At 39.1% G+C, this 22,900-nt stretch overlaps 1 protein-coding gene across 11 annotated transcripts in view; it reads left to right on the top strand.

Annotated features, from left to right (window-relative positions):
• Positions 1–13,832, top strand: part of pcbp4 (poly(rC) binding protein 4) — a 101,354-nt gene extending 87,522 nt beyond the window's left edge. For 2 of the 11 annotated variants that reach the window (XM_079808406.1, XM_079808408.1), the window contains 5 exons: positions 1,563–1,604; positions 1,798–1,876; positions 3,339–3,394; positions 9,758–9,927; positions 11,636–13,831. In XM_079808406.1, the coding sequence (XP_079664532.1) occupies positions 1,563–1,604; positions 1,798–1,876; positions 3,339–3,394; positions 9,758–9,927; positions 11,636–11,993 (705 nt within the window). In that variant the 3' untranslated portion in view covers positions 11,994–13,831. Of the gene's footprint in view, positions 1–558; positions 607–1,562; positions 1,605–1,797; positions 1,877–2,474; positions 2,553–3,338; positions 3,395–9,757; positions 9,928–11,369 lie in introns of all 11 variants that reach the window. The other 9 variants (XM_079808407.1, XM_079808409.1, XM_079808400.1 and 6 more) reach the window with 8 other exon arrangements.
• Positions 13,833–22,900: the final 9,068 nt, after the last annotated feature.

The following is a 22,900-nucleotide window of genomic DNA, read 5'->3' on the forward strand; positions in this document are numbered from 1 at the left end:
AACTTCAGTTTGTCTTGACAAACTTTTTATATAGTTATTATTATTTACTCACCCTCATTTTGTTTCAAACTTGTATGAGGGCTGTCAAGCTTCAGAAAGAATTAAAATTACCAATAAAGGCCAGGATAACTTTGTGTAGGAAATAGGCCAAAATTGAAGTCATTGTTTACTCGTGACGCCGCAATGCAACAGTAGCAACAGTTATTTTCTTCCGTATTGTGAAGTTCATCCAAGTGTAATAGATTGTCAAAAAACAAACAAAAAAAAGAATCAAATGTTATGACATTTTGATTTAGAAATGACGATGCCAAATGAAACGTATGCACAGATGAACTGTTCAAAGTAGGATCATGCATTTACAAAATATATATAGGGTGAATTTTCACTTCATACTGACTTTAATATTCTCCTCCACTCTCAAATCTCATTTGCTTTCAAATGACACGTCCAGATGCGTTGTCTAGGTTGAACTTAAATTGCTGTCTATCCTGGCACAAAGCTGTTGTGTGACTTCAGAAGACATGAAATACAGTGCACTTTTTGTTTTTGTTTTTTTAGCTGGACCATCTGACCGTCAAAACCCCTTTTTGTGCTCCATGGAAACAAGCAAGTCATATTTTAAACATTTTAAGCACAAATTGAAAAGGAGGCTAAACAATAAAGATAGCTAAACAAAATGGGAGAATATCAGGGACATTGAAGGGTAGGGGTGGCAGTCACGTAGCAGATTCTGAGCTCACCTCCGGAGACGAGCTAAATCCGTCATGACAAAGAAGGGTCATGTCCCCCACCCCCCCAAAAAAAAACTGTTTTCCTTGAGAGCTGTGACCAATCATTTTCATTAACTTCGCTGCCAGAGACACAAACTAGGACTGCCATTTCTGCATCACTGATCTTTTTATTTTATTTTCCATTTTATCCTCCCTTGGTTTCTCTCTCTTCCACGTGTTTAAACTTTTAAACAGGCTTATGCAAGAGAACCGCTGGGACTAGCACGTAGCGTTCTCTGTAGCTTTTGCGTCTGGCTATTTGGCTTCTCATTCTCTTTGATGCAGAAGCCTTGATTCAAGATCTTCTAGTTTCACATCTTGTCCCCTTTATACAGTTTTTGAAATATGAGAGTGGGTGTGGTGGGGGCAGAGAGACCCCCTAGTTCTCCCCCTAACTCATCCGCCTTGATGAACAACCATATGAAAAGTATGAACATGTTAAGTAGCCAATCATAATATTTCAATTATATTGAAGTCAATGTCAACATGAAATGGCATGTGTAACCCATCTATTATTTATTGTATATTCTGTGAAAGAAAATAATGTTGAGTGAAATGTTTAATATTTTAGTAAATTCTGAAAGACAGGAGAAGCACAAACAACCACATTAATGATTAGGATCAGAGAGAGAAAAACATTTCTTTTTATTTGAAGAAATTCAGAAAAAAATACAAAACACTTCTGCTACAGAATGACCTTGTTGCCAGTGTTGTAGTTTAAGTAATTATGAAGATCTTTAAAAAATAATGATTGAAAAAGATGTTTAACACTCGTCACTATGTCTTTTCCAGGCTTATACTGTACAAAACCAATATGGCATTCCACACTCAGAGGTAAGAAACTTTAGAGAGAATTTCTGAAAACCACCCTCAAAATGCATAACTTTCATTAGTTGAGTGTCCTTTTGTGTTTTACACTTGTGAATGAACTATATGATTCAGTTCTCAGCTGTTTCTTCTGATAAGCATAATAAAACCTTTTCATTAAATGAAGTGACATTTCCTTTCCGTTTTTCTTTTATCTCAGTTGGCCAAGTTGCACCAGTTGTCCATGCAGCAGGGTCTTGCCCCCATGGCTCAGCCCACGGCCACCCAAGTTATGCCCGGTATGTTTTGCCAATTCAAGTCTATTTGAAGAGTAAGATAAGGGTTGTGGTGGGTTATTATGGGTTAGACAGTGGCTTAGACTTGTCGCCATCTTACGCACACATGTAGGACTCCCTTTTTTCAAGGTTCACATGAATTAGTAATTTGAGCAAGTGATCTGACTCCGTTTCAAGGCCAGGGACAGTGTGAATGAAAAGAGAAGTAGCTTTCTTTTTCCAGAAATGTGTAGTATACTGAAGTGGTCTAAACGTCTTATAAATAGAACTCAAGTGCGAAAAAAACACCTTATATTTATCCAGAGTCTAAATCTCTACATACAGCGATTGTGGTTGTGACACAGTTCTACCAGAGAACTAAAGCTTAAGTACAAGTAGATTCAAACAGACCTCCCAAAAACCCATAGGCCACCCAGGTTCAAGGTAATACACCTGAGCTCCATGGAGCATATGGCACATGCAGATTACAGCTGCAAAAATGGAGCCAAATTTTACAAGGCTCCACAGTCAGCTCCTGAGGCTTCTCAGAGCTGTGATAAATGTCCAGCTAAAGCTCTCCTTTTCTTGTTCCCTTTCTTTTTTTTGTCTTGCTCACAACCAGACCATCAATTATACAGCCACGCCAAGTTTTTCAGTGATGTCTTTCAAGCTGGCTGGAGATTCCCAACATTTGCGAAAGGTTTGTTGTGTAGGCCCTCTTAAAGCCGACAGACTGTTGAACATTATGTAAATAAGCACTTTCGGTGCAAATGTGAGAATCAAAAAGCCCCTCCTTCAAGGAATTGAGGGGTCGAAATAAATGCAATAGTTGCCCCCCACCGCTAAAACTACAAGAGCACATCCTATCATGTTATGGCTGGGGAATTCGATTATGTCGGGGGTAAAAAGCTCATCAGTCAAGGCAATGTTTCAGTCTATTAAATAGGCCCCTGTTGGGCTGGGAGGCACTGCTGGGTCTGGGCCTCCTGCTGAGACAGGAAGTAAAGGCAAAGAGAAACAGGCTAGCTTTGTGCACGTCATTAGCGGTTAGGTGATAGCATCCAGCTAACAGATAGGAGACCACTTAAAATAATATTCTGGGTTCAATACAAGTTAATCTCTCCCGTGAATTTGTGGCACAGTGCAGATCCACAGAAGATCATTTTGGGTCAGAAACAGGCCTTATTTCTGCACCACTCGCTACACCAACCAAAAGTAAATACCTGCTAAACAGGTACTCTGGTGCTATGTTAGTCCAATCAAACAGATTGCAATTATAATTACAATGAACACACAAAAGGGTAAAGGGGGGATGGAGAGGGGAGAAAAGAACTTGTCCTGAGGTTAATCTTATCCACATAAGTTTAGAGGAGCTTCCAATTTAGTAGAACTAAACAATGAAAAAAAAGAAAGGGAAAAAAGAAAGCAAACAAACTACGGTGAATTATCCTATGGTTTGTTAACTTGGAACCTGTTCCTCTTCCAGCAGGCATTGAGTCCAGTTCCCAGACAGCATCACAAGAACTTCTCATTCCAAATGACGTAAGTAAAAGTTATTTTTGCAAGTATCGCATTGCTCAAGACATCAACACTTTTTCTTTTGTAATAATGCTTAATTATGGTTAAGTCTTACATGAAGACTTTATTAAGATTTGAGAATGGACAGATAAGCGTTTTAGACATTAGAAAAAGCCTGTTCTTTGTATTTTTGAGAGCACCTCTCAGGGTACACTTTGGCCTGAAACTCTTTATTTCAAACACATCGACTTGAGTGTTTTTATCTGTCCACCCGCTGGCCTGCCAAAAGAGCTTCACAAGATCCAGTTCAATCCTGTCATGGCGTCTGACATGCTTAGCACTCCTCTGCTGTCAAAACAGAGACGGTAAATAAAGCCAGACCCTTTTGTCAGAGCTCTAGGTTGCACCCCGGGGGCCAACGGGACGTTCCCTTCATGCCTGCTGACCAGGGCTCCCTCTCGCCTCCACGTCTCTCTGAGATCACAGGATTAATCAACTGCCGAAGGGCCCAGCTGTGGACTCGATACATATTTTCAACTCCCATTGTTTTGTTATATTAAGGCCTCATGCCTGACTCGTAATAATCTACTTGTACCTAATAAATGTAGACGTTTTTGAATAAAACCAGGACTGTTCACATAGGACATGTACTTGTATTCTATGACTTTTTTCCATTATCTCACTGTTTTCAGTGTCTCTCACAAGTAAAAAAAAAAACATTTACTTTTAAAATACATGTTTTGAGACCTGTCTTGTTCCACGCTGTTGTACTTTGTTAAACTTTTTTTTGAACACAAGTATGTGCCCGATGTGAACAACTCCTTATACTGTCTCAGTAAATGTAGAATTAACCAACTCATAGAATCAGAATGCGACCTCTGACAATATTTAAATATTTAAATATATATATATATATATATATATATATATATATATATATATACACACACACACACAGTGGTGGACAAAATTATTAGAACACTTGGCATCTGGGAGTCGTCTTATTGGGCCTGGATTTATTTTCCAAGAGGACAATGACCCAAAACATTATTCTAACTATTGCCGCATAGTGATGGAAGGAATCTACTGGAACATCGAAAATGATGGATTGGCCTCCTCAAAGTCCAGACCTCAACCCCATCGAGCACATTTGGGCAAGTCGGAAAATAACAGATCTATTGTACATTCAAAGGAAAGCCTTCAGTTGCAGAAGGTATGGGATAACATTAGTGTTGAAATTCTCAGAGGAAATATATTGACACTATGCCAGAGAGATGTGCTGCTGTAATTGCTGCAATTTTTAAAGTTAAAAGTGGATAAAAACAGTACGACTTACTTCATCTGATATTTGATGGTCAGAGAACCATGTTTCAGGAGCATTATGAATGAAATCATGTTTTGGAAGCAAAAAAAGGTAAATATTTTCGGATCTGTCAGGTGTTCTAATAATTTTGGCCACCACTGTGTATATGAATAAATGAATATTAATTGTATTTATTTTTTCCAATGAGAAAAGCAAGTGAACATTAATGCTGCTTCTTGTAAATATTACTGATTGCACAATTATTCTTTGTACAGTTGTGGTCAAAATAATAGCAGTCCAACATCATTAACCAGATCAATCACTGTTTTTGGTAGAAATTATATTTCTACATGGCAAATAGAGTAATAGAAAACCAACAGAACCAACAGTCATGACATGCATGCTGCTTATTTTGTGTATTTTAATTATTAATTCAAAATAATAGCAGTGTGGAGTTCAATTAGTGATCAATTAGAAGTTATTCATTCTGTGAAAAAAACTGGTGTCAAACAATTGGCCCTTATTTAAGAACGAAGTTGTACTGTGCATTTCTCTCTGTAAATCTGAGTAAAATGGGTCGTTCCAGACATTGTTCAGAAGAAGCATACCTTGATTAAAAAGTTGATTAGAGTGGGGAAAACAAAGAAGTGCAGGCTGCTCAGCAAAAATTATATCAAATGCTTTACAATGGCAACCAAAACCAGAAAGAAAACAGAAAACTACCATTCAAATGGATCGAAGAATAGCCAAAATGGCAAAGACTCAGCCAATGATCAGCTCCAGGGAGATCAAAGAAAGTCTAAAGTTACCTGTGAGTACTGTAACAATTAGAAGACGTCTATGTGAAGTCAAGCTATCGGCAAGAAGCCCCCGCAAAGTCCCATTGTTGAAAAAACGACACGTGCTGAAAGGTTACAATTTGCCAAAGAACACATTGACTGGCCTAAAGAGAAATGGCGCAATATTTTGTGGATTGATGAAAGCAAGATCATTCTTTTTGGGTCTAGGGGCCGCAGACAGTTTGTCAGACGATCCCCACATACTGAATTCAAGCCACAGTACACTGTGAAGACAGTGAAGCATGGTGGCGCAAGCATCATGATATGGGGATGTTTCTCATACTGTGGTGTTAGGCCTATTTATCGCATTCCAGGGATCATGGATCAGTTTGAGTACATCAAAATACTTAAAGAGGTCATGTTGCCTTATGCCGAAGAGGAAATGCCCTTGAAATGGGTGTTTCAACAAGACAACGACCCCAAACACACCAGTAAGCGAGCAGCATCTTGGTTCAAGACCAACAAGATTAACGTTATGGAGTGGTCAGCCCAATCACTGGACCTTAATCCAACAGAAAACTTGTGGGGCGACATCAAAAATACTGTTTCTGAGGCAAAACCAAGAAATGCAGAGGAATTGTGGTATGTAGTGCAATCGTCCTGGGCTGGAATACCTGTTCACAGTAGGGATGGGTCGCGATTTTCGAATATTCGATTAGTTATTTAATTATAGAATATCGAATAGTATGTGCGATTATCGTCCAAAAAAAATCCCCATGTTGTCGGTGCTGATGTGGTGCTGACGCGTTCATGTAACCAGAGGCGCTGGCAATAACGCTCCTAAAAGCTGCCAGTCAGCTCTCAGGGTGTTTTATACTGGACATGTTTGCTGCGGTCCGAGTCTGATTGTTCCCTCCGCCTCCGCAGTGTTGGTCTGGTTTCACACTCAACTTGAACCCTGGTGCGTTTGCATCACAAACGTGCACGGGTGTGATAGAAAACAGAACGCGGGTCAATATATTGGGCTTTTTTCAATTAATTTGGTGCTATTATGTGCAGCTAAGTAAACGACACTTGGGTTTACCATATGTGTGTCGCTTGAAGGCGGCTTTGAGTCTTGCAAACAGACTCTTTTGAGGAGACGGTGAATTGCCATTCATTTGCTGCCCTGATTGCACTCTATGCGCTAATACACTGCAGGCTCGCTCTCGCGATCGTATCTCAGCTAAATCATCAACACTATCATCTCTTACGTGTATGTTATTGAACTAATGACATTGTAATCGGCTAAAATGCATGCGCTGGTTAATTTCTTCCACAACAAGTGCGCACGTACCCGAGTGTTGTTTGCACATTCACGTGAATCACGGCTCAGCTCCGAGAGCAACCGAACTCCGGTTGTGTGTTCTCGGAGTCGGTACCTCAGTGCACACCAAGCTCTGTAGGTAAGCTTTCACATTAGCAATTTTTCATGCTAACCGTGCCCCATTCCGAACTAAAATGCCAGAGTAAAAACGCCCTGAGACAACAGAAGAATAACACATCGTCTCACGCGCACGCTGTAGACTTGTGGCATTTATCAGGTAACTTGGGGCGATGTCACATTACAGTCATATGTTTCAGCATGTTACAATAATATGGCTTGAGTTGATATAGCCTATTCCCTAATGAATTAAACAGTTTGTTATCATACAGATTGAGAGTGTGAATGGTCTCTCTCCCTCTCTCTCTCTGTTTATGTGTGTAGCTTATACATGCGTACATGCGTGCATGCGGGGGAGGAGTTGCGATTTTCGAATAAAACTCGAATAATTCCCAGCGATCTTCGAATATAATTTTTGCTTGAAATGCCCATCCCTAGTTCACAGGTGCCAGAAGTTGGTCGACTCCATGCAACACAGATGTGAAGCAGTTCTCAGAAACCGTAGTTATACAACTAAATATTACAAGACAAGAAAGCTAAATCTTCAAGCATTTTTCAGTTATAGAGTAAATATTTGACTTTGTAAAGAAAAATGCAGACACTGCTATTTTTTTAACAGCCTAATATTCCATTTTCCTAACTTTCCGTAAAGTAATGTTGCATCTGCATTTTGAGCTTTACTCACTTTTTTAAACACACTGTGCTATTATAACAACTGTATATCCTCAGCATTTAAAAAAATATTTTAGGCATACAAGCCAACCTGTATATTTAAACAAGTTAGATTTTTTTACACTTACATAGTGTATCAGCATTTTTGATTTCTTGTGCAGCTGCAAAGGCAGACAAATTGAGTGGATGCATTATCTAGAGTGATTCCGTACAAGTGAAGTCATTGACTACCTTGAACAGAAAGAGAGTCAGCTCTTATCAAATTGACACTAGCTTCAAATAAAACTAGACTTACTGAGTGCATTCATTAGGTTCTTAACCTCAACATACATGATAAACTTCAAAGCAACTTCACCCATTTCTCCAATCAAGGGCTAATTTAGTATGCTTGTACATTCATATTCCTGCATAAAGCAGGGTGATGGAAAGCATGTATTATTGAAATTCCCTCACAGCGATGAATTTCCAAGGCAAGGCGACATCAAACAGACATCAAACGGCTGGCAGACTAAGTTGTTTATCATTCGCAATCAGGTTTCTCTCTATAGAGGAGCAGTTTCTCCGTGGTGAACCATCCCCCCTAAATCTCCTGAAACATGCTACAATTAGATTGGGATCGGATCAGTGCTCGAGAGCACAGCAGTGGCAGCGGATGCAGCTGGGTCAGAACTCTACCTGTTCAAAGATTGCCCTGTTAGAGGTGGACGAGCTCATCAGTGACACCAGCTTTTGCTGGCGGGAGATGTGTTCTCGCTTCTCAGACTTCCAAAACTAAGGCCTAAGAAGTGGATTCACCTAAAATAGGCCTGGCTAGGTTATATATACCCGTCTCTTGCTTTAGACAGATTTGAGCCATAGATTGCACCTTGAGTTCAGTGGATACAAAGAAATCGATAAAACACAAAGTTTTTTGTTTGGTAAACTTGAAGGTTGGAGGAGGTCATGTGGGTGACGGTTGAAGGTTGGAGGAGGTCATGTGGGTGACGGCACTTTGTTTACTTATCCTATTGCTTGCTTGATGTATAATTTATAGATTTCTAAAAATGAAGGATGTCAGTGGGCAAATATGTGGAGCAGTGCAAAGGACATGCTGGAATCCTCGATGTCAGGGCGGCAGCGAGACCTGGCGGTCGACTGCAAGCACTTAGCCACAATCAGCTGAGCCATTAATAGCCCCTGGGCACCAGGGAGAGCGGTGTGACAAATCAGGAGCTTTGACGTCCACATGACTCGTGAGGAAAGGAATGCTTTGTGGAGCAATTCTTGCCCACATAATCCAACTCACACTCAAAGTGAGGGTTGGGGGCTGGGATGCAGGGTGGACAAAAGACAAGCTGTCAGTCATTTGAATGATAAACTGTTTACTCATCCCAGTTGGGGTCACTCCACTTTATCATTGTCCAGGCTTGACACCAAGCCCTGAGGTCACCCAACCCCCTTGGTCCCTTTCCTTCAAGCTGTGGACACCTTCCACAGAAGTTACAGGAACCACTGTACAAATCATCTGGATCCATACAATGAGTTATTGGGGAGCTGCACACCCTCAACTTTAAACAAAAAACTTGACAGTAGGATGAATTAGTTCACCACCACCTGTTGTTGGTTTAAACTGACTGTCTGGATTCACAGAACTATTAGCAGATGCTTGTTACAGATACAATGCCATGCACAGACACAGCCTTGTCATCTTAGGTCCAGATGAACAAACACATAAACCAGCACCTCAGAGCCAGCAATGATGACATGCACACAAAGAGAGATTGAAGTCTTTGTCAAGGGACACATTAGATACGGGCATGAAGGTGCAAACATTGTCCTTGAAATCAATAGTTACTTAACCCCACAGATGGGCTGTATGTCATGTTTTATGAATTTCAGGATTGCAGTTGATCAAGTGACAGGGGTATTATCCTTTGTTTAAAAATGGTCATGTTGTCAATGTTTATTTTGTTGCAATTGTGTACCATGAGCTATAGTATCCAATCCAACTCATGGAGGGCCACTGTTCTGCAGAGTTTAGCTCCAACCCGAATTAAACACACTTGAACCAGGATTTCAAGAAACCTCCAGGCATGTGTGTTTTGGAGCTAATCTCTGCAGGACTTTGGTCCACCAGAAGTAGGACTGGACACCCTTTTCTTGGAAATTGTGTCATGGAATAGCTGTTTAAATCTATTATTGATCTAATGAGTCTTGCACTTTGCTTTCAGCTGATTGGTTCAATAATCGGCAGGCAGGGTACAAAAATCAACGAGATCCGCCAAGTGTCAGGGGCTCAGATCAAGATCGGCAGTCAACTGGACAGCACTAGTGACCGACACGTCACCATCACAGGCTCCCCAATCAGCATCAACTTGGCCCAGTATCTAATCACATCCTGGTAAGCACTGGAAGCCATCCCATCATAACAGATTCAGGGTGTTTGTACTTGACCACTCCATGTGTTTAGGTGGCATACTTTACACCATAATGCTCTAGACCCTGAAGTAGGAGACCCTGACAAAACCTCTGGGAATATTCAATCAGGGGTCTTTCCAGTCCATAGTTGCTGGCCAAAAAAGAAGCACTCTTGAGCAGAGGCATTGCACAACTACAAAGCAAGAAGATGTGGTGGAAAGAAGCCAGGCTGAGGGATTAATTGGCCAAGTTTCAAGCCAGAAGCTTGTTAGAGCTTAAAGGCAGAGCACATTTTGGCCGCCTCATAGACAGACTGTAATTTTCTCCCATGAGATCTATGCGTTTGCAATTTGATCAAATGTTGTGTCAGGCAAGAAAGAAGTAAATTCCTGACAGCTCGGTTCCTCGGCAAAGACTTTTTCGTCAATGTTGAGGCAAAATATTTATTTGCTAATGTAACAATTAATACCCAGGCAAATGAAAATGATCGTTGTATACTGATAATGTCAGTTCAATTAACATGAGGTAGAATTAGCAAAACACACATAAACAATTCAAACCACAAGAAAAATGTTATAGTTCAAACCAGTTATTCTGTTAACTGGAGCATATGCATTAATGAATACTAATGGAAAAAAAAACTACTCCAAATTAGTGGCTTCTTTAACAATCTGATTGCCTTTTTCTCTATTTTCTGTATAGGCAAGCAAAGAAATTAAGATTTCTAACAGATGCAGTGTCATGTACAAAGTTATATATTAATTCTTCTAGCATATTATGACTCAGTAAGTCAACAAGAGAGCAATAATTGGGTCTTGAATAAAATATTTATGCTCGTCTCAGGTGTGTTCAACAAGCAGACCGGTGCAGAATGTCAAACTCACTCTGAGAAGCCCCTCATTATTTTATTTGAAATATGTTCCTCAGGCTTCCTGCATGGAAAAAATTACTATTTTGGTTTGAAGATATTTTGGGAAAGCTTTTGTTGTTTTGCTTCTGTCTTAATATTATTGATTTCTCATCAGTTGAATTCCTATCAGTTTGGTTTTTGCCAATCTCGTAGCAACCCATGGCACTCTATCGTCAGAATATTTCCTTAACGAGTCAGCTCCATCGAGCCATTAAAAATCCAACATGATTATTCATGTCCTAGAAGAAGTCTGGAGACGTCACCCCCAATCAGTGTCACTCTAAGAATACTTCCTACGAGACAGACGACTCGTTTCAATGCATTGCATCAGAACGTTCTGCATATTGAACACACCCCCTACTTGATAATGGGAAATCAGTTCTACGCCCTCGAAATACAGAGCACGTTTGATTACATGCATTTGCAATGAGTACCATGTTGACAAATGCATCTTTTTGATAAAAGATAAAGGAAATGCTACTGATATTGAAATCATTTTGTTTCTTTTCCCAAAGCCCCTACCCAAGCCATCACCCTGAATTAAACAGCTCCTTTCCCATGAGTGCCAAGGTCCCCCCTCAAATAATCTGTTGCAACCACCAGCAAAACACACCTCTCTTATGATTTTTTTGTTTCTGTTTTTTGATTATTTTTTTTTATCTCTCTCAATTTTTGTTTAACATGTCTTTTATTTAACCTTCTAACCCTTCTCCATCCGGCTCCCCTCCCTTGTCCCTCCACCCTCCTCTCCTCCACCTCCTTCCTTCCCTCCCTCGTACAGTTTAGAGACCGCCAAATCCACTGCCCAGTCCTCCTCCATGTCGACCCCTGTAGACCTCAACATGAGCTTCACCCAGACTGCTCCCCCTGCATCGTCCTCTGCCGCAGCCCTGGCAGCGATGGGCGGCCTGCCCCACGCTCCAATCTTGGGCGCCCCCTATACCCTCCCCCTCTCCAGCCTCCTGGGAATCAAATCCGTCCCCTTCCTGGCACTCTCGGCCCCTGCTGCCACAGCTGCTGCTGCCGCCGCCGCCGCCGCTGCTGCCCCTGCCCACGGCACCTTGGCTTCCTACACCGCCAAGATCTCTTCCGCCAATGGCATCAAGAAACCAGAGCGACAGAAGTTTGCGCCCTACTGAAGTTCGCCAGTACCTCCTTTGTTTCCGAGACAACAACCGGAGAGGAATACTTTAAGGGTTTTTCTCTTCTAGCCTGATGTAGCTGTGTAGAAACAGATGGTACCAATTTGTTTTCTTTTTGGTTAAGTAGCTTGTCCTGAAAAACGGTAGGAAAATAATGGCATAAATTTCAAGGTTTTTCGTTTTTTTTCTCAATGTTTTTGGCTGAGGTAGCCGCTAAAGCCATAGACTATTCCTAATCTCCTCTTTTCCCGAAATCTTTACACACGTTTATTGTCTGCTCTTATTTATTGATAACAACAAAATATTCCCGCAAAGAGTTTATAACGTAGAACACTGTTGACTGATGCTAATCTCTTATGTATCAGCTTTTATACAATGATGTCTGTGAATGCTTCTGTATACAACTTCCTGATTTTTTTAGAAATCTTTAAATGATGTATTAAAACAAAAATATGAAAAAAAGGAAATGTTTTTAAAAATGACAACAGATCTAAACCTTGCTTTTGTGTTACATTTTTACGTTCTGTTCACATTCGTTTTGAAATGTTATTTATTTTATTTATTGTGCGGAGTGTTTCTTTTACAGTCAATGTTTGTTTTCTGTAACGGCTGCAGAAATTTCTTCCATTCGATCATGGTTACATACGTCCTGAAAAAGACACATGTCTGAGTAACCTCGAACAAGATGTTAGTTTAAGTAGTGGGTTTCTTTACTTTACATGGGAAGCAAATGGTGCCACGGTGATTTCTGGTAGAATTAAAAATCCAAATACGAAACAGCTAGCAAATTCGTTTCAAAACTTGGCTAGCCATGGCTGAGTATGATGAACATTATTGTTTCAGGGGGGTTCTTTCACCATTTCTAATGGCATAACATGACTACTATGCATGGTGACTGCCCTTGTCGGAACCTAATGCTGCATGTTGACTTGGCCCCTCACACGTACACACTAGCAAAGATAGCTAACGCGTAGGTCTCATTGTTGATGGCGTTAAAAATAGGCAGTGCTGCAGAAGAGCAATATTCATCTGAAAGTACTAAAATATATACATATAGCAGATCTACACATAAACATGCTTCAAGTGTAGCTTCAGTAATCATTATGCTCAATCACAGAGTATATTACGTGGACTGATTTTGTTTTTCTTTTCTTTTTTTAAATATAGAAATAATCACACTTATTTTTCTAAAACTAGAGTCCTAAAAATTGAACGTGACCACTCACACAATTCATTCATGTGGTAGATGTAGTATAACCTTGACTCGTGTTTGTCATTTTTTTCTTTATCGTAACGTTCTTTTTTTTGTTTGTTTAGATCTTCTCAAACGTCTGTCCCATACTCATTTGCATGAATTTAACTTGGCGTCTATGCAAAACATCTCGGGGGCGGTTCAGTGAGGTATCCTATGTCATGCTTCATAGATGGCCCTAAATAAACCACCGTTGGGAAAGGGCTATCGGCAAAGACGGAATCCAAGACAAGGACAATGATGCTCTCAAATTTATGAACCATGCTATGTATAATATACAGTATATACATAAATATATGTGTTATATTATATTCATATTTCCCATTCCAAAGCCTAACACATAACCACCCTTTCACACACTATACGAAATGACACCGTGTGGCTTTGATACGCACTGTCACATTTCACAGTGATAATTCCACGATAGCCGGTTTGAAAACTGTTCAGATGCTTGAATTATCGGAAGTCTGGTTTTTGGATTCACACGAGGTTTCGTTTGTCAGCCTTGGCATAAATGCAACTCTTGTTTTAGTTTTATTCATCAATGCCATACAAATGAATAAAAACAATACTGTATTAACGTAATCCAGTCTCTTTTGTTCTTTTTCAGCTGCGTGAAATGGAACAGCATTAACATTAATAGCTAAGTGTGTGCATGCTGGTATAGTCACAGTGACTAACAATGCACGGTCTGGTTTTTTATTATAGTTATTTTTTTGTAATTTAAAACTTTAGACCTCAAATAAACAAGAAATTAAAACTATGCCCTATGGTACAATGTGTGTTTTATTAAAGCAATAATCCACTCACGGCCATTACATTGCAGTGATTTTATCATGGGTAAGGGGTATTTGCCCCTTAACTATGGTAAAATCAGCCCACTGTATAACCTCCAGTGCCATGTTTCTTGTATAAATCAGTAACAGTAATATCAAGACAGGAATATTCATTTTCTTTATATTCATTAAAGACTGGAGTGATGTACAGTACCAAACCAACCAGCTCTGAGAATCTTAAAACTTTGCTTTGAAAGATTGGGAATGACATTAAACTTAAAATATATCGTTTTAATACGAAGCAATTTACCATAGTTTCTGATACAGTTGTAAGTTAAATATAAAATAGAAATTCACCTATTCTATTTTCTAAATGCATGTTTTAGATCTTATTGTGAACAATTAATGGCCACTTTACAATAAGGTTTCATTTGTTAACATTAGTTAACATGGACTAAGAATTATTCAGCATTTATTCATCTTAGTTAATATTCATTTCTTATACATTAAAATCAAAAGTTGTAATTGTTAACATTAGTTAATTCACTGTGAATTAACTTGGACTAACAAATGAACAGTTGTATTTTTATCAACTAATTTTAACAAAGACTAATACACACTGTAAGAAATGTATTGTTCATTATTAATGTTAGTTAATATATTAACTGATGTTAACAAATGAGACCTTATTGTAAAGTGTTACCCAATTAATCCATGTATGCATTTCATTTAAAAAAAAAAAAATTGAACAGAGAAACGACAAGACTTCTCTCTGGGGATGTATGCTGGACTCCTACAATCGTTTGATCAGCTTAAACCCGCCCCTTTCTTACAATCAACTGCAAGCTTGCATTCAGGGGTGCGTTTAGCAGCGTAAAGCTTGGTTCGTTTTCTCGAGGTGGCAAGAAAAGAACAAAGATCATTCTGGCCCGGATATTCCATACTTCATGAGAAAAGCATGTGCCGAACAGGTGCCGAATTTCCGCATTAACCCCGGCCACTTTAAATTTCTGACCAATCACACAGTTCTAGGACACCCACAAGAAAAAAGGTCTGCATAGATGATTTGTCGAGAACAAGCTGCGAGAACTCCCAAACCAGGGAAGCCCTGGGAGCGAGAACTTTTTCCTCTGTTCTTGCGGAGTATGTAATGGCCTTAACTCGCTGCTTTACTACTATAGTATATGATGTATCGTTGAAGAAATCAACTAGCTAGTCGCGAAACCGTACTGTCACAAATTTGTCATTCAACCACATTGGTTAATGATGTTAGGTGGTGGTGTAATATCTTCTTTCAATTAATCTGTTTTAAGTTTGAATTAATACCATATTTTTTGCTATACATTACAGATCACTAATTCTCATTTTTCTCAGTAATTTTGCTTTATTTCCAGATTCAACCACAGGCTCGTTCTTATGTACAAGGGCACATACGCACATGTGCTCTGTTCCAAAAACGGTGCTTTAAATCTCAACAAACTAAAAGACGTAAATGACATTTGTATATATTCGAAATAAAATATATAGATTGTACAGAATGTCAGCTGGATTATTATACTCAATATAAGGATTTATTAAGTCCATGTGTCATAAAAACAAGAAACTAAGCTTCTAACCACAGTTTGAGAGCTGTCGTTCAGACCACACTACTTTGTGATGCTGTTTGCGAATGTTTGCTGGAACTATGGTTGAGAAAAACAGACTTGTTGAACTATGCTGATAACAACGGAACTGCCGATCATAATTGACTAATGATGCTTTCGGGAAACACACCCCTGATTTGCCTTCATCCAATCAACAACCGACGGACAGAACCAAATTCCCGCCCACATATTTTTCATTTTCCGATAATCTGTTACACCATATTGTACATCACAATACGGAAGAAAAGATCAGGCGCTGCTTCCATTACACCGTACACACTGTAAAAAATCCAACACACAAAAATGTAGACTAATGATTATGTTTTAGTTAACTGGACAATTAAATGCAAAAAAGTTGGCTTAACCAGTGAAAAGTTGGTTCAACAATCATTGGACCAACCTAGTATTAATTGTAAATTCGATTTGTAAATGCAAGTTAACAATGCATTCTGGGTGCATAATGCAAAACTCCCAGAATGCATTGCGGCATGAAGCATGTCACCATTGTTGAGATTCATTGGCTGATTCTTGATGTCTGTGGGAGTAAATCTAACAGGAGGTCAAAGTGCTTAGTGTACAATCGGTTTTAAACCTTATTCAGCTTTTCTGATTAAAACCGTCCTGGCTCTTTTCTAGAATCAGAATAAAACAAAGCTAATAGTATATTGCTCATATTAAACTCAGTCATAAAATCAGTGAATTAAGCCACTACACAATGATTATATTTGTATCATTGAGCAGCCGACAGCATCTGATTGCGTTTTCTCTTGCTTTTCTTGCCATAGCAAACTCAGTTACAGCAGCCAGAGAAACACTAACATTAAAAAGTCGTCAAACTGCCAAACGAAAGAAAACACTGATTACAATGATGGTGACAAACTAAAACTATTTTCAACACAAAATCAAAAAACGATAAAAACTCAATCAGCTGAACAAAAGATTCAATTGGGAGATGTGACCTTACTCAGTTAATTGAGTTAAGTGAACTACTTTGTTTAAAAGTTGAGTAAACTCAAAAAAGCTGTGCAGCAAGTTGCCTTGCAATTTCAAGTTGTCAACTTTTCTTTTTTTACAGTGCATTTTATGCAAAATATTTAGATATATTCAAAAGGTAAGTAATTTGAGACCATTACATCTAGAATGCTTCATGAAAGAGGACAATCACCAATGATTTAGTTTGATGCAGTTTAACTTAGTTTATCACTAGCAATTTGACTATTACATTTTTTTGTGTGTTTAATAGTGTTGAAATTGATTGTACAGAAGAATATACTATTGTTGTCATCGATATTGAAATATCTAAAAGGGGGGATGGGGGGGGTAACACACACAGTTTCAGACAATCTCATATTAATCTTGTGTACCTATAGAGTAGTATCGCATCCTTTATATGTCTGAAGAGTCTTTAGTTTTATCACATTTATAAAAGACATATGCTGTACTGATTCTTTCCGAAAACAGCCGAGCTCATGGAGGAGGGCAGTGGGCGGAGCTAAAGAGAGCATGCACACACACATGCACAATACATTCATGCATTATCCTCCCTGGATAACTTTCTACACACTATATGTTTGTGTTGTTGAAATTATATGCACTTATGCGCCGATTGCCACCAAAACACAGACATTTAATGCAGTTTCACTCACCGCTTGCGGTTTCGACTCGTGACCGGGAACAAACAAACACACTTGCAGATCTCCGTTGCTGCTCCAGAAAGACACACTGCATCCACTGTTTCCTTAACCCTGGGTTATTTGGGAAGCTGAACAAGTCTTCCCTCACAACCAGAAACACAATTCTTTAGTGACATTGTTGATTTCGTGGTCTAAAAACCTTTTAAGTGCCCATACAAGCAATTCCCTTTATGACCTCACACAGGCCCATACTCAAAAAAACCTTTCCGAAATGTATTCGAATCCCGAAGGAGTGTATTTGGCACAGAAATACTCCGTCATGCGGCCAACTTGTTTTTTATCATTTTACACATGCCCGCAGGTTTCGCGCTCACACCAAAAGTGTGCGCAACACAGATCTATAAGTGGCATGCACATAAAACGCGATCGTCTCTGAGCTCCGCCATTACTTCCGGAGAGTGAGGTCAAATTTGATCGTGGTTATAGATATATCGATAGTAGATGCCTCATTCTACTGATCCGTGCAGTCGCTAATGAGGAATCTACGTATACATCTATGACCACGATCAAATTTGACCACACTCTCCGGAAGTAATGGCGGAGCTCAGAGACGATCGCGATCCTCTGTTAAGAGGTAAAATAATAGCAAAAATACTGCTCGGTTTCTCGCAGAAACTGATCGTTTCGCTAGATAAGACCCTTATTCATCGTCTGGTATCGTAAAAAGCCCTTTGAAGCTCCACTGAAACTGTCATTTGGACCTTGAACCGTTTGGGTCCCACTGAAGTCCATTATATGGAGAAAAACCCTGGACTGTTTTCATCCAAAACCTTAATTTCTTTTCGACTGCAGAAAGAAAGACATGGACATCTTGGATGACATGGGGGTGAGTAAATTATCAGCAAAAGTTTATTTAAAAGTGAACTAATCCTTTAAAGCCATGTTTATTTCAATTGTCTCTTTATTCTATTGTATTTATTTGTGCCATCGTTGACCATATGTTCAACGATTAAGCCTCTCTGTCTTGTGTGTTATTACAACAAAATTATCAACAAATTATGACATAACTAATTATCTGTATGGTGGTGGCAGTTTTCCATGTGGTGTCGAAAATGGTACAGAAAATCAATATATTTCAATGTATCGTATCGAAGATGGAAATTCCAGTATTGTGACAACACTAGAATATATAATCACTAATCCCACGCTATATCTATCATGAAAGGTTAATATGCTATTGTTAAAAAAGTCTTCAAATCAGCCTCTCTTAGCATTCATTATGCAGTATTAATGTGAACACAATGTCATTAGAAGATTTGTCTGTCAACATTGATGTTACGTTTTTACAAGGTTAGCATCCTCTGAAAAGCTAATTAAAAAGCCATTGCGCAGTGGGCCGTTAAAATAAGCAGTCTAAAATAAGACATCCCACTTTGTTTAAACAAGTCTCTGTTGTGTCACTCAGTGCAGACTGTGTATTTTCATTTGTGAGGAAAGGCCCCTTGAGAGTAGTACAGCTGAATCTCAACAGAGATTGCCGAAATTCATCTGTATAATAAACAAACTCAGCTATAATAACATGCTGACACATCAGCCACCCCTCTATCTTACTATCCCAGCGCAACCTGGGCTGAGAGTGCCGCCCATGGCGGTTTGCCATCACGCCACTAAATGCAACGACGCCACAGATGAAAGCAGTCTATGAATAAAGCTTACACCTCACAGCAGCTGCTCAAACACAAACAAATTCTTACAGGCGGGGTTTTCTGTCCCGAACGGGTGGGGGTGTGCATAATGACAGCCTAAACACAGTCTACATCTTTCACAAAGGAACTCGCTGATGCCCACACATGACAATCCGTGACATCTCGCGCAAGAAAAACCCACCAGGTTTGGTGTCCTCCATTGATGTCCACGGTCTGGGACGCACAGTTTTCAAGAGCAATTATGCAACGCTAACCTCCTACAGCCAGTGAGTGGAATAATACTTGCAATTTACCAACAATTAAAGACAATCTGGAGACAAAGCGGTTTGAAACGGAAGCCGTAATTATGTGGGGATGGCCATTTGGCTGTGGTGGGAACTAACACCAGTGGGTTTGGCATACGAATAAAAGCACATGCTCTGTGCCATGTACTTGGTGAAAAAACATGAAAATTGGAATTGAATTCACAGGAAACAGCTCAGCCCATTAAAAAGAACCTAGAGTGTATTTTTAGCCTAAAGCTATCCAGAATGATTTAGGGCCATTGTGACCTTCCCTAGAGGCAATGCGAAAGCCTGTAAAATATTTTGAAACTGAAAACAGCGACTTTGCCATTTCCTGTTAAAGGGTTAGTTCACCCAAAAATGAAAATAATGTAATTTATTACTCACCCTCATGTCGTTCCACACCCGTAAGACCTCCGTTCATCTTCGGAACACAAATGAAGATATTTTTGTTGAAATCTGAAGGCTCAGTTAGGCCTCCATAGGGAGCAAAGCAATTTACACTATCAAGATCCATTAATGTTGCCTTGGCAATAAACTGAAATAAGTTTATGTTTTTACTAAAACATTTACAAAAAAATATCAAATAGAAGCTAGACTCCGAATATTAACTATAATGGAGTGACCGTTCCTATACAGGGAGTGCAGAATTATTAGGCACGTTGATTTTCTGATCATATTTTTTTTCCAGGCACATTTGACCAATTCCAAACCACAGTAATCCTAATAACTACTATTGATTTAGTATTTAATAATGTATAAGTGATATATAATTGTTCATGAAGGCTGGAAATGAAAATCACCTTATATTCAGGTGTGCAGAATTATTAGGCATGTTTTCTTTTACAGATAAATTGAGCCAAAAAAGAGATTTAACTCAGACTGAAAAGTCAAAAAGTATTAAATGCCCATGAGAAGGATGCAATACTAATGCACCAGCACCACATCCTCTAGTACCACTGTTTGAAGAATTCATCTTCCAGAATCTGGCAGTACGTTTTGGGAGTTCATTTTTAGTCCATCTCTGCAAAACGGACTTCAGGATGGACTAAAATGAACTCCCAAAACGTACTGCCAGATTCTGGAAGATGAATTCTTCAAACAGTGGTACTAGAGGATGTGGTGCTGGTCCTTCAAGAGTCACTCTCAACCTATCTGTCCATAAAGCCTATAAAAAAACCTTCTTCATGTATTTTACAACACTTCAGCTTATGATTCTTATCTAGTGGGGGTCATTTTTTAGGATTCTTTACCTAACTGAAGTCTCTGAGATCCTGACACCTTGCACTTCTGGAGACTCCAGGTAGGTTGCAGCTCTGGAAAATGGTGGCGCTGGAGACTAAAGGGTTCCTGATGGTTTCACCCTTAATTCTTCACCTTAATTCTTAATTATTTTGCAGTTAATAGGTGTCTTTTCTTCACCATCTGTTTTTGTCAGATCCTGCTGACCCAACAAGCATTTCACTGTCCAATGGTCACGCCTTAACTGCAATGTCTAGTATTGCATTAGTATTGCATCCTTCTCATGGGCATTTAATACTTTTTGACTTTTCAGTCTGAGTTAAATCTCTTTTTTGGCTCAATTTATCTGTAAAAGAAAACATGCCTAATAATTCTGCACACCTGAATATAAGGTGATTTTCATTTCCAGCCTTCATGAACAATTATATATCACTTATACATTATTAAATACTAAATCAATAGTAGTTATTAGGATTACTGTGGTTTGGAATTGGTCAAATGTGCCTGGAAAAAAAATATGATCAGAAAATCAACGTGCCTAATAATTCTGCACTCCCTGTACTGACACCCCTGTTGAAATGATTTCTGTGACTAATACATGTACATACAATAAAACATTGATGTCCTTCACATTAGAGTGACTTTTGCCTTCAATTCTAAACACACAGCCATTCATTTGTCCAAGGCCAGGGCAAGAGGCATCATGGGATACACAATTACAAGTCGTTATCCATGTGGTCTTGGTCTGTTTTGAGGTCCAATGAAAAATTAAAGGTTTGAATAACAGCCTCATTCCTCTCAGATCAAAACAGACGATCAAAGGCAACGAGGCCTCGCGTGACCTGTTAATGAGTAATGCATTTTTTGCAGTGTGCTGATGTGATTCAAACAGGTACATGGTGAATAGAAAAGATCAAATCTTGAATGAAGAAGAAAGTGGGATTTATATGACAGACCATGGTTTAATACATTTGAAAAAGACTTTCATTTTCAGTACTTGCAATAATTATTATGTTGGATAATTGCGCACGTGGTTCATGAAACACCAAAGCTGCTTCCGCATTCAAGATATTGTTATCCTGTTGTGTCGTCAAATTGCAACAATGAAATAAGTAAATAAGCTGAATAAACTGTCCTTGATATGAGTCTCTAGACGATTTATTTGACACAATAACTTTAAAGTTGCCATGGAATAAAAATGTACCCCATCTATGTTGTAAATATGTGTTATAGATCTTAATTGTGAACGATTCGTCCATGTAGATGTTTACCGGCCTTACATTATCATAATATGAGATTTATCACACTAGTATTATACTTACTGTGCCCCACATAAATTCTATTGTAAGAGCATTAATTTAAGTGATTTTTGAGAGCTTTTACAGACCAAGAAATCGTTGGATGGTTATTATGGATGATGAGGACTCTGGCTGGAATGTATATGGTAAAACCGGTGCCATTGTTACTGTTCATATCACTGTGTATCATGTGCTGTAAGCTTAGACCAATCACAACAGACTGGGCCATCTGACCAATCAGAGCACAGTAGACCAATTACAACAGACTGAGCCATCTGACCAATCAGAGCAGAGAAGAGCCGTCACAACAGAATGGGCCATCTGACCAATCAGAGCAGAGTAGACCAATCACAACAGGCTGGGCCATCTGGTCAATCAGAATAAAGATGGAAAATGTGTATAATTTTGCACAAACATGGTTTATCACTCTACTCTTATAGTTGTAATTCTATAGCCCCACATCAATTCCATTGTAAGAGCATTACTTTAAGTGATTTTTGAAAGCTATTACAGACCAAGAAACATGGTTATTATAGATGATGAGGACTCTGGCTGGAATGTATATGGTAAAACCGGTGCCTTTATTACTGTTCGTATCACCATCTGACCAATCAGAGCAGTGTAGACCCATCACAACAAACTGAGCCATCTGACCAATCAGAGCTGAGTAGACCAATCACAAAAGACTGGGTCATCTGACTAATCAGAGCAGAGTAGACGCATCACAACAGACTGGGCCATCTGACCAATCAGAGCAGAGTAGGCTCTCAGAAAGGAGGGTTAAAGTGAGACTGAATCCATTATCGAACCACTGTGAGAAATAGGTGATGCTGCAACATATGAGAAAGTTAAAGTGTTTTTTAACCTTGGATGCATGTAAACCTATTGTCGGAGACTCCAAAAAAAAATGAAGAGCTTTGAAATAGCATAATAGGAGCACTTTAATAGCAACTGCTAACAAATATGTTCAGCTTTGACTTCCGGCTACAACAGTAAACACTGAACATGGGTTAAGCTATGCTAAAGTGAATGCGGTTTTAACTAAATAGATTTTTCCCCCTCCTAACCA

Source organism: Gobio gobio (assembly GCF_949357685.1).
Source record: "Gobio gobio genome assembly, chromosome: 24".
Lineage (NCBI taxonomy): Eukaryota > Metazoa > Chordata > Actinopteri > Cypriniformes > Gobionidae > Gobio > Gobio gobio.